Source organism: Oratosquilla oratoria, chromosome 27 (genome assembly GCF_046742065.1).
Source record: "Oratosquilla oratoria isolate Oo_2021 chromosome 27, ASM4674206v1, whole genome shotgun sequence".
NCBI lineage: Eukaryota > Metazoa > Arthropoda > Malacostraca > Stomatopoda > Squillidae > Oratosquilla > Oratosquilla oratoria.
Window position 1 is genome coordinate 18,527,733 of NC_134803.1, and position 18,075 is coordinate 18,545,807.

General features: G+C 41.6%; 1 protein-coding gene and 1 pseudogene across 12 annotated transcripts in view; one reads left to right on the forward strand and one right to left on the reverse strand.

Moving 5' to 3' along the window:
• The window catches only part of rswl (tRNA methyltransferase roswell), a 185,908-nt gene that overhangs the window by 23,305 nt on the left and 144,528 nt on the right, over positions 1-18,075 (forward strand). For 10 of the 12 annotated variants that reach the window (XR_012967676.1, XM_076210299.1, XM_076210306.1 and 7 more), the window contains exons 1-3: positions 2,712-3,082; positions 8,409-9,426; positions 9,541-9,623. Coding sequence is in view for 11 of the 12 variants with exons in the window: in XM_076210299.1 (XP_076066414.1) it covers positions 8,420-9,426; positions 9,541-9,623 (1,090 nt within the window). In the remaining variant the exon portion in view is untranslated. The other 2 variants (XM_076210298.1, XM_076210297.1) reach the window with 2 other exon arrangements.
• Positions 15,764-16,963, reverse strand: LOC143039684 (uncharacterized; annotated as a pseudogene).

The following is an 18,075-nucleotide window of genomic DNA, read 5'->3' on the forward strand; positions in this document are numbered from 1 at the left end:
CCATAACTTCTTAGTCACGTGAATTTGCAAGTAAGCCGCCCGCAAGTCTACAACGGCGGACGCCCCCCTCCTTCGGCGCCACCTGCGTAGGGTCTCACTACATACATCTACAAAATCGTCGCCAGTATGACACTTCACGAACTGGTTCAGCTCTCGGAAGTCCAGCACCGGTCGTACCTTTCTCTTTCTTGGTTGGCTGCACTACCGCCATCAAGGGCAAGATTCCGCCCTCCACCGGTTCCTCCCAGGGACTCAAGATTCCTTCCTCGATCCATCGCTCCACTTCGAGGTCAAAGTCCTCCCTCACCCCCTCTCTGAGGGTCCGTGTGTAGCAGTCTACTTTGTTCTTCAAGACGGGCGAGCTTTCCTTCGGATACCACTCTACTTCCCACTTCCGGCCGTCAAATTCCGCCCGGACGTTCTCGTCCTCAATCGTGCACGGCGTCGCCCTCTCCTCAGGGTCGAGCTTCGGGCCAGCACCGCCCTCCGCGGCTCCCATTGCCATTCCTACGTCCTCACCCGGTCTCGGTCGGTTCTTCATCCTCTCTTCCGAGTCCTGTCTCATTCCAATCCGTACGAGCCCACCGATGAACGTGACTTCTCCAAGCTGGGTAATTCCGTCCATTCCCAGCACCACGTCAATTCCCTCCAGAATCGTTCTAATGACGAGCACTCTTAGTCGTATCGGGATACCCTCCACTATCATTTCAATTTCCTGGTCGCCATCGCATATCGTCTCTCTCCCGTCGACTGTCGTCAGGGCCACATCTCCCCGTCTGAACTCTTGAACTATATCGGTCCTCACGATCGTGGTTGAACAGCCAGAGTCTATCAGCGCCCTCGCGCGTCTCCCTCTCACCCAAATATCCACGATCGGCATACGACTGAACGGTGTCCTTACATTTCCTCGGCGGCCCCTCGCATAGGGGCCGCCGATGTCCCGTTTCCCTGACTGCAATTTCGGGCCATGTGCCCTGGCTGATTGCACGAGTAACAGATAAGCTCTACCTCCCTACAGTCCCTTGCCAGGTGACCCAGTCTCCGGCACTCGTAACAACGGACCCTCGACACCCCGCGCCATCTGTTGTAGTCACCCCCGAGCTCACCCGTTCTCCCTTCTCGGTCCGTGGCCACTCTCGCCCGCGCACCTTCTCCCGCCGAGGGCACTCTCCTTTGTGTCTGTTCGTTGGCCACAGCCACCATCGGCCCTTCATCCTTAGCCTTAGTCAGGAGCCTGGCGCGGGCTATAAGTTCGCTCATGTCTGCCTTTGCTGCATTTTCCATTGCCTGCAGCCCAGTCGATATGTAATCCGGAAACCCATTCACGAAAGCCATCCTCACTACCATCTCCAGGGAGTTGCCTTCGAGATTAATCAGGCCTGCCAATCGCCTAATGTCATTTGCGAACACGTCAACCTGTTCTCCCGTCCACCGCATTCGCCGTAGTTTGCAGTACGCTTCAAAGGGACTCTCGCCAAAAACTCCCTGTAACCTCTCCTTCACCTTTTCCACTTCCTTTTGATCTTCGGTTGCCATCTCCATGTAGACGGATAAAGCCGCGCCCTCTAAATTTAGCGCGATGTAACTCGCCACATCCCTCACTCCCGTTAGCCGCGCGACCAAGGCTGCCTTTGTTAGCCACACGGAGACATCTCCTGTCCCGTCAAACGGCCTTAAAGTGACACTATTCACCTTGAACGGTTCTTTTTCACTCTCAGGTGCGGACATTGACGGCCCGTTTCCACTTGCGGGCGTAGTCATTTTTGCAGTGCCTAGATAGCTTGTGATTCAAAAGTACTTACTTGTGCGTCGATGACGTCGGTTCTTCGGTTTCGGTCGCTCCTGGGTGGGCCCTTACATTCCTTTGCGGCACACTCTCCACTTCTCTAGCCTAATTCCCTACCTCCTAACCATTAATTCTAGCTTATCATATCCCCCTTTCCGGGTACTGTACACTCCACTCACACTCGCATTCACCACCACCCACGCGCGGTCCTTGTTCGGCACTGTGCCACCCAAGCCAACGTGAGGCCACCCCCCCACATTCGGGTGGGAAGGGGGATACCAGCGCTAATGCCCTTTGACCCCCTCTCCCCCCCCCCAGAAAGAGGGGGAAGGGGTGCCAACCGTCCGTCCCCATCCGCGCCATACACACTCACGCTCACACCACATACCAATAACTAAAATAAAATGTATTACTCCATACATTACGTTTAAATTCCTAAGTAAACTTTTTGGTATCCTCTACAATAAATTAAACCAGTTTATTAAACAACCTCCTAGAGACTGTGATATACATAAATAGAAAATACATTTGTGACTTTTCTATTGTGTCTAAATATAATCAAAAGCATCATCAGATTTAGAAATGTTTGGTGCACTACTGCGTTATTACATATTTTCACTAAAGAAGAGCTGAAACATTCTTTGGCTAGGCACAAAATCTTTATTCTTTACATTTCCCACATGATATAACCAAGATAAATTTATATCATTCATATACATCATCATTTAACTCTCTAATCACGACCGGGTACTTAAAACGCCCCCCCCAAAAATGCCAAATTCTCAAAAATGCCACCTAACAAATTTTCCTGCCCAACACAGTAAAAACATTCCAAAAATACTAAATTTTGCATTAAAAACGCCAATCTGGCAACTCTGACGCTCAGTGATGATCTGCATTTGCAGAACATAGGCTAGCGGTAAGCACGAATCGTAGCTGGGGTCGGTAATTTTGCAGAGGATAAAATTGTTACTTCTTTGATCAAATTACATGAAAATCACACCTTTTAAAGAAAATAGTTCAAATAATGCAACCATATGCTAATTTGTTACGGTATTATAGCTGTGGTCGGTCATACTGCAGAGACTAAAACATAACTTCTCTTTTGTGAAATTACATGAAAATCACACATTTTAAAGAAAAGAGTTTAAATAATTCAACCATATGTAGTCTATTACACTAATAACACAACAATAAGAAACTTAAAAGTGTAGTTTGATCCATACCACCAGTAATCATAGACGGCGGGCTGGACGAGTCGTAGCCGGGGTCGGTAAAATTGCAGAGGATAAAAACGTAAGTTCTCTTTGATCATATTACATGGAAATCACACACTTTAAAGAAAATATTTCAAATAATGCAACCATACATATATAGAATTGTGCATTTGAGCAAAACCCGTCCTTCTTTGTATTGTTCGACTTTTCTCGGTTTTCTCGGCAATTAGTGAGACCCACAAAATGTAAGAGTTAAGGGTGGTAATTTGTAAAGATTTTGGTAAAGAAATACACACAAACTCCAAACCACTGGTCCAATTTTATTGAAATTTTGAATACTTGGGTTTCATGGATCAACAAATCACATGAGCATGTTAAAAACAATGTGTGACATCTCCATCATACCATATTTGCCTTTTCATGGCAACTATTAGGTTGTCAATTTTCAGATTATCATCAATAAAATCCAAACCAGTGGCCCAATTGACATGCAACTTGGCATGTGAAAGTTTTATGGGTCAACAAATCTCCTGAGCGTGTCATTAACATTGCAGGACCTTCTTCTTATACCATTCTTACTAACATCTATCATGTTGCCATGACAACTGTTGTCAATTTAGAAATAATAAAATCTAAACCACTGTCCCAATTGACATGCAGCTTGACATGTGAAGGTTTTATGGGTCAACAAATCACCTGAGCATGTCATTAACATTGCAGGACTTTTCTCTTATACCATTCTTACTAACACTTATCATGTTGCCATGGAAACTCTTGTCAATTTAGAAATAATCAATAAAATCCAAACCATTGGCCCAACTGACATGCAACTTGACATGAGAAGGTTTTATGGGTCAACAAATCACCTGAGCATGTCATTAACATTGCAGGACCTTCTTATACCATTCTTACTAACACCTATCATGTTGCCATAGCAGCTGTTGTCAATTTAGAAATAATCAATAAAATCCAAACCACTGGCACAACTGACATGTAACTTAACATGTGAAGGTTTTATGGGTCAACAAATCTCCTGAGCATGTCAGAAACAATGCAGGACCTTCTTTTTATAATGTTCTTACTAACATCTATCATGTTGCCATGGCAACTGTTATCAATTAGAAATAATCAATAAAATCCAAACCGCTGGCCCAACTGACATGCAACTTGGCATGTAATGGTTTTATGGGTCAACAAACCTCCTGAGCATGTCAAAAACAATGCAGGACTTTCCTCTTACATCATTCTTACTAACACCTATCACGTTGCCATGGTAACAATATGTCAAATATGCATCTAAGCTTCAAGATTCTTAGATTGCACAGCTGCGCTATTACCAACGATTTCAAAGTTGCTCATATCTGGTAGAATAGAGGCTAATAAACAATATTATTACATTAAATATTATATAATTTAGTTTCTTGCCTTTACATTTTTACTCGGAAAACTAATTTGCCAAGGCTAACATAAAAAATTGCATTGAAATCAGTAAGAATTAGTAAAGTTTTGAAGAACTGGGCATACACTTGTTTAACAACAAGATAATTTTAATACCCTGCGAATGTGCTGAACGCTCCAAGCATTCAAACTAAGCCAAACAAAAATCAAAATCCAATGGGGTGCAAAAGATGGCGATAGTGGCACCGCGCATGACTATATGCCTACATGTATTGCCATGAAGCTCAAATGTCGATTGACCAACAATCTTAAGCTTCTCATTTCTGGGAGAAAATAGGTTAAAAAACACGGTTCTTTTATTTACAGTATTGGTTATTGATGCCTTATCTTAATATTTTTACTCGGAAAACTATTTTGCCAAGGTTGATAATCAAACTTCCATTGAAATCGGTGAAAATTTGTTTATATTTCAAGAATTGGGCATACACTTGCACAACAACAAGATAATTTGAATACCCTGTGCATGTGCTGAACAATGCAAGCATTCAAAGTGAGACATACTTATTTAAGCGGGCTGCAAAAGATTGCGTTGTAAACAGTACACGTGTAGTTGTGGCACCACGAGTGGATGCGCCCATATCTACAATATAGAAATAGAAAATTTATTATTAAATTTGTAAATTATAATACATCAATATAATATACGATATTCTTGGCAGAAATCAATAAAAAAGTTGCTAATACCAATTTACTAACGAACGAAGCTGCAGCGGTTGAATGATACACCTTGTTTGTTTTGATAGATCGAAGTCGAAGAAATGAAAGGATAAATTTGTCTATTCTAACCTAACCTACCTAACTTTACTGACTCTTACTCCGCTGGTCTTTGGGCCACTTGGTGACCATAGCTGCTTTTGAAACATCTGGCCATGTCTTTCTGTCCTGTGCCACCTTCCATTCCTTTGGTTCAATTCTGCATATCTGCACATCTTCAATTCATCTCCTCCAGTCTTTTCTAGGTCGTCCAAGTTGTTGTCTTCCATGCACTCCACTATTAAGCACTTTCTTTGGCCATTTATCTTCTTGCATCCTTGCAACATGCCCTGTCCATTTCAATCTTTTCAATCTTATTACATTTTTAATATGGGGTTGTTTTGTTTGTTCTTGAATTTCCCAGTTATGTCTTACTCTCCATTTTTGCCTTTGGTTATCATACAGTAAAAGCTCTCTTATCTGGCATCACTGGGACCAAAGGCATGCCAGATACTCGAAAATTCCGGATACTTGAAGGGGCTGCTAAAGTAAGAGAAGGGGTACAGAAATATGTCTACAATCATCCCTTTTACTCACTATTAATGTCAATTAACATATAGTATCACATACCATAACATAAACAAAGCATCACATGATTGCTTCGTCACCACCTCACTTGCCAACATACTGTTCATCACTAGACACTAACCTTCTCTGTACTTTTCTGAAGGGGCTACTAAAATAAGTGAAGGGTTACAAAAATACTATGTCTACAATGAACTCATATTATTCACTATTAACAACATTTAACATAACATAAACATTTAACTTAACATAAAAAAAGCACATAAACAAACAAAACCACCTCACTCGCCAACATCCAGTTCATCACTCCAGTTTATCACTATCCTCTGTACTTGTTTGCCACTCTTTCTTTCCTTTACAACCTACTTTTTAATAGTTTCTTATGTCAGCTTGTTTGCAACTCTTTCCTCTTTGCAATAAAAACTCATTCTGAATGCAGTGAAGAGACAGCATCTCAGGTGGACATATAGCAGCACTGCTCTGCAAACTTAACAAAGACAGCTAAACCATTTGCAGCATCTTTCCATGCCACCTTAGGCTCATGGTCATCTTCTTCCTCACTATCTGCCTCTGTCATCTTCTCAAGATTATCTTCAATTACCGCATTGATAAGTTCCTCATCAGTTAGAGTGAATGTTACCACTTCGTCTTTGTCCACATCTACCCACTCTTTTAGCGCCTCATCTGTTACGCTAAGTTTAGCACCACCACCCATCTCCTTCAACTCACTCACCACTGAATATCTCTTGCCATGAAACCCTTCAAAGTTAGAATCATCCGCCTCTTCAAACATGATCAAGGAATACAATTTATGCCGACATTGCATCAAGGTTTGTTTTTTGACATCCTGCCAAGCTAACAAAGCCATGAAGATAGCATCTTTTACATTAATTTTTTTTTTCAACTTATGGATTATACAGTCATCATAATTTACAAGCTTACACAGGAAACTTTTACGGTAATTCACTTTGAAATTCTGAATTACACCCTGATCCATGGGCTGGATGATTCTGGTTACATTCAAGGGTAAATAAAGAGCAAATATTTTTCCCACTACAAGTTCTTCAGCTGGCAGATATGCTTTGCAATTATCCAACAACAACACCACTTTACTGTCCTCTTGGAGCCCTTTCTTTTTCAAATTTTCCTTGACTGAGGGAACAAACAATTGCTTAAACCAGTGAATAAATATTTCTGAATTCATCCAAGTGCTACATTGTGCTTGATAATCAACAGGCAGGTACGTGATGTTCTTAAAACAGTGCAGTTTTTTGTACTTGCCTACCACACACAACTTTATCCTGTGAGTTCCTGCCATATTTGCACAGCACAGCACAGTCAGTCGATCCTTGCTGTGCTTGAATCCTCCTTTCAAAAATTTTGTCTTTACTTCACTTATAAAGTATTAATGAAGAGGTCAAACATAGGAAAGCCACACTATGATATATATATTTATTCTTTGATATAAACCAGTTATAATGATATAAGTCTACTCAAGATTGGAGTGTATGTGTGTTGTATAGGCTTTATAAAATATGTAGGCCATAATCAGTTAAATACATGAAAAGGAGTCAGAGTCGGTGGTGCCAAAAATAGAGGAGTCAGAGTCGGAGGTTTTGTGTTCCGACTCCACAGCCCTGGATGGAATATAACTGAACAATTAAGTTCTGAATAACCTATATGAAATATTTTCTTAATTTAGAGAGATTCAATGGATAATATATATACCAAAGTCTTTTTCCCCCTTATAAGGGAGGTAGCCAAAAAACAAAGGCATGAAAACCATCCCACCCATTCCATCCCTATCATACTCCACCCTCTTCCCTCCCTCTTATCTTGGCACCTCTTGGATGATGGGTCATCCCTGCATCTCACCCACTGCCCTGGGTCAGAAGCAGTGTCACAAGACACAGCACATCCACAGCAAGGCCGCTTCATTAAATCAGCAACCCCCACTCTCTGTTCCCTCATGCAGAAAAGGAGAAGACAGGGAGAAGTCCCTTTGGGATGCATCAAATTATTTCTCACACATGGTCCCTCAACCCCCATCCCCTACCTATTCCACCTCATGCATCAGAGCATCATCCATATATGACCATTCTCCATTCACCCCTATCTTTTGTCCTCTCCTGTCCTTCCTCAACAGACATTCCCCTCTTTCCCAAAGCCCCATTTACCCTCTCCATCCATCTCATCCTAGGTCGCCCCCTCATGTTCACTCCTTCCACCTCTGCCTTTCACACCTCTTTTACTAGTCTTTTTCCACTCATTCTTTCCCTGTGTCCAGACCATCCCAATACTCTTTCATCAACCTATCTCCCAACTCTCTCCCATTCTCCTCCTCACCTCATTTCTCACTCTATCCAACCTAGTAACCCCTATCATACTTCTTAGGCACCTCATCTCAAACACATTCAAACTCCTCCTCTCTTATGTTCCATGTTTCTGCCCTGTACAGTGCTGTTGGCACAATCATTCCTTTATACAATCTCTTCTTAGCATCCATTCCCAAATGTCTATGGATAATGATACTTTAAAATGTCTCCTCCATACCATCTTTAGTGGGTATCAATGTCAAATAGAGGGTTTGTACCAATAGTTCATGTTGGGTAACTAGTCAATGTATTAGTTGTATACTTTCTTTAAAAAAAAATTATTTTGTTTTTCAGACTCGGTCAAGATGTTTGTTACTCATCTACTACGGTCAGCACAAATTCTTCCATGCATTACATCTCATTATATGAAACATCTTCCATTCAGCTTGTGCAAGCTACACTTTAAAAATGTAGCAGTTGTTCAGCAAGCAGGAAACTCGTGTATTGAAAAATTAACACACTCAGTTTCTCTGTATTCAAGTACATCTTCAAGTGAAGAATCTTATGCAGATACTGATGAAGGGATAGACAAACTTGCACTGATTCAGTTGGAGTATGAATTTTACAAGCAGGGAGGATTAAGTGTTCCAAAGGTTGTTACAGAAGCACAGTGGCAAGAACTCTTAGAAAAACAAACAAGAAATTCAAGGAGGAAATATTTTAAGTTCTTATTTTTAAATGAAATTAAAAAAGAAAATGCCAAGAAGAAAAAAGAAGAAAGAAAAAGTAAAGTGGAGGAGAAGCGATTACTGGAAGAGTCTCAGAGACAATCCAGTACAGAAAAGAAAGGACACTTGGAATATGGTCTATGGAAAAATAGTCTTTTTCTTCGAATACGTGATTCTGCTATCACACACTTCCAGAATGGGAGGCTCATCTCAGCAATGCTTCACAATCAACCCCTTGTGGTTGACTTGAGCTTTGATCATTGTATGTCTTCAAGAGAAAAACAGAACTGTTCTAACCAGTTACAGATGATGTTTGCAGAAAATCGCAAACATGAAGAACCATTTAATCTTTACTTTTGCAATGCTCATAAGTCATTTGATACAGTTACAAAATTGGAAAAATATATTCCAACTCTATATGAACCAGAATTTCCTCTTAATGTTACTGAGCAGTGTTATTTAGATATTTTTCCCAGAGAAAAATTAGTCTACTTAACACCAGACTCACGAGAGGAGTTGACTGAGTATGACCATGATGCTGTGTACATCATAGGTGGAATTGTGGATACAGCTAAAAGTGACCCTCTGACCCTTGCTAAGGCTAAGCAGCAGGGAATAAAAATGGGGAAACTTCCCCTTGATACGTAAGATTTTTATGTTTATAATTAGAAATAGATTGTCATACATCTGTATTACAGTATAAGAATTTGCCTAGAAAATATACTTCAGTTAATTTAGATAAAGTCATTCTTTTCCAGGTACTTGAGGTGGGGCTCAGGCAGTGGAAAAAATCTAACATTAAATCAAATGATTTTGATCATGTTGGACATGAAGTTTACAGGTTTGTTTCATATGCCAAAATTTCACTTGTTTGAAAATTTATTTCCAATCAGGTTTAACCATGTATTTTCTCTTATAGTTATTATCACAAGCACTATTGTTGTTAATAATAGTAATAACAAAGGTCAACAAAATGAAACTTGTTTTTTGTCCCAAAAACTAAAGTCTATTTATCCATATACCAAGTTTCCCCTCCTTATAAGGGAGGAAGCCAAGTCAAAAGGCATGTCCCCATCCCCACTCATTCCATTCCAACCCACCACTCTTTCCTCCTCATCTTAGTTCCTGGTGGATGAAGGGTCATCCCTGTATCCTGCCCATTGCCCTGGTTTAGAAGCAGTGCAGCAAGACACAGTGCATCCAGAGTAAGGCTACTTCACTTATTTGGTGACACCCCCCCCCAGTCTCTCCTCATGTGGAAAATAGAGAAGACACGGAGAAATCCCTCTGGGTTGCATTGAAATACCATTCACACATAACCACTCCCCACTCCTCCACATCCCTCACTCCCTACCATCCTTGCATCACAGTATCATCTATACATAGCCATTCTCTACTTACCCCTATCTCCTGCCCTCTCCCTTGCTCAACATTCTCCTCTTGCTTAAAGACCCTTTCCCTCCATCCATCCATCTCGTCCTCAGTGTTCCCCTCAAGTTCATTCCATCCACTTGTGCCTTCCACTCCTCTTTTACTGATCTTTCTTCACTCATTCTTTCCATATGTCCAAACCATCTTAATACTCTTTTATCAGCCCTGTCTGCCATCTCCTTTTCCACCCCCACTCTTTTTCTCACCTTGTTTCTAACTCTATCCAACCTTTTAACCCCTTAACATACTTCTCAGACTTTTCATCTCAGACACATTAAGACTTCTTTCTGCCTCTCATAGATATCAAGTCTCTGCCCCATACAGTGTCATTGGCACAATCACCCCTTCATATAATCTCTGCCTTCATTCCCAGATGCCAATTTCTCGTGACACTTTTTAATCCCCCAAGGGATTTACTTGCTTCTTTCAACCTGCAATTTAGCTCCATCATCACTCCTCCCTTTCATGCTATATATGACCCCAGATACCTATGACTATCCACTTCCTGTAGCCTCTGTCCTTTAAGACTTGCATCCAACTCTCTGCCATCTTCTCCCCTTGTACATCTCATCACCTTACTTATACCTAAATTTTCCTTCACCTTTCTCCTATTGCATACATTTCTAAATTCTGTCAATAACTGCCTTAAACCACCCTCTGTCCCTACCACTAGCACAGTGTCATCAGCAAACAACAGCTGACCCACCTTTTCTGTATTATTTTAACCAACTCCAGCCCCTTGTCCCTTACCCTCACATTTACCCCCACTACCCTATCCATGTACACATTGAACAGCCATGGCGACCTAACACATTACTGATGCAGTCCCACCTGTGCCTCAAACCACTCACTCTCTCCATTTCCAGTTTTAACACAGGCTCTTGTAAAAATTCTTGACTGCCCATAACAGCTTTCCCATAATACCTCCCACAGTACCTTCCTGTCTACCCCATCATAATCCTTTTCCAAATCCATAAAGGCCCAAAAAACATCCTTACCTTTTGCTAAAGTATTTTCACATATCTGCCGTGCCATAAAAATCTGATCCACACAATCCTTACCTTTCCTAAACCCACACTGCTCCTCACCAATTCCTCTCCTAATCCTCTCAATTAAAACCTTCCTATAAACCTACCCAACTACACTCGACAAACTAATCCTTCTAAAACTACAGTCACATTTTCCCTTTTTCTCGTATAAAGTGAAACTATACAGGCACTCCTTCAGTCCTCTGGTACTCTTCTGTCCCTTAGACACATTAAACAACCTCACTTGCCAGTTCACTATTACTGTACTTCCCTTCTTCAGACACTCCACATAACACCCATCTAACCCAGGTGCCTTACCAGCTATTATAATTTTCAAAACCACTCGTATGGTAACATTGGCAAAGAAAGCCAATGAGGTTTATAACTAAGCACACAATATGTAGATATCTTTATTTTTGGAAGTGTTTGTGACTTGGGTACCTGGAGGGTGCAGCCTAAATGGAATGGAGAGGAATGCGTTTATGGTCCGGGAGTCAGTGAGTGAGTGACCAGCCACCCTTTGACCCTCCTATATTATAGAGTTGCCCATGACCAATTGCCATAAGTGCCAAATGTCTCCTTTCCTCCTTTCTCCATTTCTTACTTTCACACCAGCTGCTTCTTGTATTTCTTCCTGTGAGTCTCCTCACTGCAGCGTTCCTGATCAAATCCAGTTATAATCTCTGGCACTTATGTCTAGTTTAGTTGACTGTTGGGAAAAGCATGGGTCACAGTAGTGTGGCTTGGGGACATTTTCCCACCACGTTGGGTACCTTTTCCCACCAAGTGTGGTTGCTTGGGTTGAGGGTCATGTGGCTCTCCTTTGTCCACCAATGTCCTGCTGGCACCATGACCACCCCACACCCCTTCATTTAGAAAGGGTGTTCCATGGTTGTTGACAAGGAAAAAATTGAGACATACATATTGCAAGGTAGTCGACCCATAATGTTGGCTTCCTTGGAACAGCAGTTGATCTTGATAAAAGAAAAAAAAAAAAAAAAATCCCAACTGATCAATTTACACATATAGATATGGGTGCAAAAAAAAAAAAAGAGAAATAAAAGGGCTTGTAGGTGTTGTCATGATTATTTTGGGGGACATAAGTCTTGATGTCTTAGTAAACACAGGCGTGGTAAGCTGGGCAAACGCTGGGTGTCACTGCTCATAGGAGATGGGTGGTTTCGAAAATATTTGCAGAGCAGTATCTGTTTCCCCTGAAATTTATTTATTTGTAACTGTAAAAATATATTAATTTTTTAATATCATCATTATTACCATCATCATTATTATTTATTATTAATAATATTTTTACCATTTATTGTTTATCTTTATTCTTATTTAATTTATTAATTTCTTAATTTATTATATATGTATATGTACCGTACATATGTATTTACCTAGTTGTACCTAGTTGTAATATATGGGAGAGGAGCTATGCTTGTGGTGACCCGTCTTTGTATCTCTCCGCATCAAGTTTTATCTTAAAATTACTGAAGTACATGAGACTTACCATAGGTTAGTTGAGATGTGCTTCTGGTTTTATGAAGCAAATCAATTCTGCTGAAGGGTAAGCATTCATATGAGATATGCTCCGCCCAGCTGGTCCGACAGTCTTTGAATAATACAAGCACCCACATGATAACCTGGAACTTGATTATTTTGTAATGAAGAGATTCCCAGTTGGTTACGTGTAGGGGGAGGAGAGGAGGGCATATGAATGCTTACCCTTCAGCAGAATTGATTTGCTTCATAAAACCAGAAGCATATCTCAACTAACCTATGGTAAGTCTCATGTACTTCAGTAATTTTATATCAGCAAATCACAATTCTGCTGAGGGTTCGCAAACATATGAGGTTTTGAAGACATGTGGGTGTCGTGCCTCAGAAGTTCTTAGGCAGGTGAAGTTGGGGCCGTTCCATAATTTTTCCATTTCAAATTTAGTATGCCCAAGCTAATCCAGTACTGCATCTTGGAATGGGTCTCCCTCCTGTACAATTTCCTTGTTGTAGTGTTTGGCAAAGGTCGATTCTCTTGACCATCCAGCTTTGGACATGATGTAGCGTATAGGTACGGACATGGATCTAGCTTGAGAGGCAGCAGCCGAGCGGACACTGCTCGCTGTGTATTTGGTAGAGTCAATTCCAGAGATAGTAAGTACATGCTTGATCCATCTTGCAATTGTGTCTCTTGATACCAGTTTGTGTGGTTTGATGAAGCTTATGAGGAGTCTTCCATCCTTCTTCCCTGTCTCGTCTCGGAGGTGTTCCGTTTTTTCCAGATATGTGCGCAAAGTCCTGCACACACACAAACTTTCGTCCGTAGTGTAGGGAAAGAACTTCACAGACTGAATGTTAAATCCAGGGCGACATTGTTTAATGTTGTCCCCTAACCAGACTGAAATAGCTTCTTCCTTTATGCTTATATTCTTGAGTACTAGTAAGTGTAGGGTCTGAACTCTGGCAGCTTGTGTAAGTGCCATCAGCATTACTAGTTTGAGTGTAAGTTCTTTCAGTGGGAGAGACTGTAAGGGTTCCAACTGTTTTAGTTTTGTTAATACAGGTTTGACATCCCAGGTGTCCTTATATCTAGGCATTGAAGGCCTCAGGTTGAAAACTCCCCTCATTAACCTGATGACTAGGGGATGGTTGCCTGCCCTGCATCTGTCCACAACTATCCCCAGCGAGGATAGGGCCCCCCTCGCCGTGTTAATACTGTTGTAACCCACACCTCTGTGGAAAGTTTCTGTTAAGAAGTTTATGACGTCAGTTACAATGGGAGTAGTGGGATTGATGTCCCGTCTATGACAAAATTATGCCCACCTGTTGATATGTGATCTGTATTGTTTGCTAGTTCCAGGTTTCCATGATGCCAAGATAAGGTCTGTACCTTTTTCAGATATGCCTTGTTCTTGCAGGCTTTCCCGTAAAGTAGACAGGCCATCAATCTGGTATGGGACATGATGGGATGTTCTTCCGTCGACAGGGGCCACACCAGCACTTTCTTTCTCCTCATTATGATTCTTGGATCTTCTACGAGCAGCCTGAGTAGTGCTCCCATCCAGGGCTGTGATGTCCAAAATGGAACTATCATCCAACCTCTGGCCCCTTCTGCTCTTAACTTCTGCAGGCATCTAGCGATCAGGGAGAAAGGGGGGAAAATGTAGATGAGACCTAATGTTGCCCAATTAAGGTTGAATGCATCACAATAATTTGATTCTGGGTCTGGCCTCCAGGAGCAAAACTGAGGCACTTGTTTGTTCAACCTAGATGCAAATAGATCAATGTTGGCTGTGCCAAAAATGATGCTTAATTTCTTAAAAAATTTCTCATCCAACTTCCATTCATGTCTGTCATTGAAGTCCCTGGATGCTGTATCAGCCAAAGTATTATCACTCCCAGGAATGTAGGAACATGTGATCCAGGCATCATTGTTTAGACACCAGATCCAAATATCAGAAGAGACATTGTTACATGCTACTGACTTAGTGCCTCCCATTTCATTGATGTAGTTAACTGCTGTAGTATTGTCACAGAAAACTTTGATGTGTTTTCCTCTGACCTCATTTGCAAAAGATTTTAATGTAAGGAGCACAGCTATGAGTTCCCGGGTATTAATGTGAAGCTTCTTTTCCACTGACGTCCATCTTCCATTGACTGACTGATGATTTATGCAGCCACCCCAACCTAAGTTTGAAGCATCTGAGTATAAGACAATTTCAGGAGTTGGGTGAATTATTCGCCTTTGTTGGGTCTCAACATGTTTGATCCACCAAGTCAGGTCAGTTTTCATTTCGTCGGTGATCAACATTTTATCCTCAAAGTTCCCATAACTCCTTCGCAATGCTGTAATATTTGCCGATTCAAGGTAAAGATAGTGTAACTTTCCAAGTTCCACAGCTGGGAAGGCAGCAACTAGAAGCCCGATCACCCTGACTACTTCTCTGATTTTGTCACTAGTCTTAGCTATTAGTTGTTTACATCCAAGTAGAATTCTTTCATTCCTATGTATTGGTAAGGTAACAATCATTTTGTCCGAGTCAATGACATTGCCAAGGTATTCGATACTTTTAGTGGGTTCTAGCACAGATTTCGCAACGTTAATACAGAAGCCCATTTTCGTGAGTAATTCAATGGTAGAATTAATGCAATCATAACATCCAGAAAGAGAAGCACTGCACATGAGAGTGTCATCAATAAAGCTGGTGATGGTAAAGCCTTTTTCTCTTAAAGTAGCGAAGATAGGTTTCATGAGTTTGGTAAAAAGTCTGGGTCCTTCTAAGATTCCATTTGGGAGACAGGTGAACTGATAAACTTTGCCATACCATTGAAAGCAAAGGAATCTTTGCTGTTCTTCCGCTATTCTAATAGAGTAGTAGGTATGTTTAAGATCCACAGATACCATATAGTCCCCTTCATTTATCAGTCTGATAGCTTGTTCAAAGTTCTCCATTTTGAAATGGATATAGGGAATGTGGTTGTTTAATTTTTCTAAATTGAGTACCATCTTATAATCTCCATCTTTTTTCTTCTTCAGAAATACAGGGGAAATGATCTGATCTGCCCTTCTCTTTGTTTCTTTTAAAACTTTAAGCTCCAATAATTTCAAAATTTCTTGTGATAGTATCTTTTGTTCCGCCAGGCTTAAGTTATATTCCACATTCTTAAAACACAGGTAACCGATATCATTGACATTAATATTCAGGTGACAATGTTTGACTATGTCTAGAATATATGTATCACTAGTGATTTTTTGCCACTCATGCACAAATCTGTGAAGGGAACCTGCCACAAAGTTGGTACTTGCCTGGTTTATTGTTGGGGAGTGCTGCGTCCCCTGCCTTTGGAGTTTTTTTTTTAATCCAAGGCCTGCCATGCGTAGTAAGGCCTCTGGTCTCCCCTATGTCCTAGCCTCCGCTGTCCATAGGGTTGAAATCTTGCGTGTCCTTTAAACTGGGTTCTTGTCTTCCCACTTCCAAACTTCCATGCGCCTGGCTTCCAGGATGGAAAGGGGGATTTGGCTGTGATTTTGCTTTTGAGTTTTTCCGCCTCTTCGATTTGTCTTGTGGATTGCGAGAGGTCATCCCCAAACAGAAAGCGTGACATGGGCACTTTGTCAGAGCATAGGTGTGAGTACTTTTGATTTATTTCCCGTTTGATGTTAAAACGGTGAACCGAGTTTTTACGGTAGTTGGCATGACCTAACAGTGCCAGAGCACCATTGATCATGCCCACCTCATGGGCCACCACAGCGTTACCTTCATCCTGGGCCACTTTGTCAAGCACCGAAAGTGACTTGATTCATGCGAAAGTCTGCTTTATTAGCGTCCTGTTTTAGCCCCTCCAAAATTTGCATATTGCACTCAACTGGGGATAAAGCAGGGCAATTACCGGGCCTCTTGGTACTCTCGTCCTCCGCAATTTCTTTATAGGTGTCCTCCCTCATGCCGTGGTCAAATATTTGATTGACCATGTCCGCCACATGTTTGGCAACATCTCCGGAGACTTCTTCATCTGGGCCGAAAGCCTTAGAGGACTGCATCAAAATACTGCCAATGGGGAAATCTTCATGCAACTCACCTTCTTCACTGCTGCTTCCATCGGAGATAAAACCCGAAAAGTTACCTGGAGAGGGCGTAACAGGCCCTGCTTCCTTCCTGGTTGAACTAGTGCCTGGTCTGGCATCGTTGTGGGTTTCCAGCCTCTGCAAAACATCTTGCCGCCTCCCCGCTTTTAGTTGATCCATATCACTCCTCAGTTCAGCGATGGGATGCAGTACTGTGTGCCAAGGGGCTGAGGAGTCGTCATGTACTTGGAAAGCAGTACGTGACTTGGAGCTGTCGGGGGGCGGGGGAGGGGGGGTTGCCATGTCTTCTAGACTTCGATGCGTAGCGACAACGCGAGTATTTCTATCCCGATGGGAAGTACTGTTGCCTGACCTGCTTGATTTATGCTTGTATTTGCGAGTATGTTGGCTCGCTTCTCCTCCGTGAGAGGAGGCGCCCGACTTCCTGCTTGTATGGGTATGCGTTTCATCGGAAGACGACATAGCGGTTGTGACCGACGGAGTTGTATGCATGTTGTCGTATTTACCTGATAATTTAGTGAGTTTCGTTAAAACTCAAAATGAGAGCGTCGTAAACGCTTATTAGATGATAAAATGAGCGTCGTAAACACTATTAATATATTGCAAATTGAGCGTCGTAAACACTCAAATGCCAGGTCAAGCACTAGTAAGCAGGGAATGGTTGAAATCTACGTGCGACAGAGTAAACAATCTTGATGACCGTTCGGAACGGCAGCGCGTAAGCAACTGTCGGACCAGCTGGGCGGAGCATATCTCACATGTTTGCGAACCCTCAGCAGTATTGTGATTTGCTGATATAAAATCTTGTATAGTGTTTGCACACTGTTTTGTAGTCTAATTTGTTCCATGTATTTATCGCTCTGTGTGGGAAACTGTTCCTTTTCAAGTTTTTTCTATAACTGTCCTTTTTCAGTTTTTTTCCATGTCCTCTTGTTTTACCGGTGTCCCACACTAACAAGTCGTTCCTGTCTAAAACTTTCATATTCCTTTCATTATTCTGTAGATAGTCAGCAAATCTCCTCTTTCTCTTCTTTATTCCAAAGTTGGTAGATTCAATTTGGACAGTCTTTGCTCATATATTAGTTCGGTGAGAGTCGGTGCTAGTTTGGTTGTCGCTCTTTGTAATCTTTCTAGTTTCTTAATATTCTTTTTGGTACTGGGTGTCCAAAGTGATGCTGCATACTCAAGTTTTGGTCTTATTAGTGTAGTTAGTATTTTCTTTATCATTTCTTCATCCAAATAAGCAAATA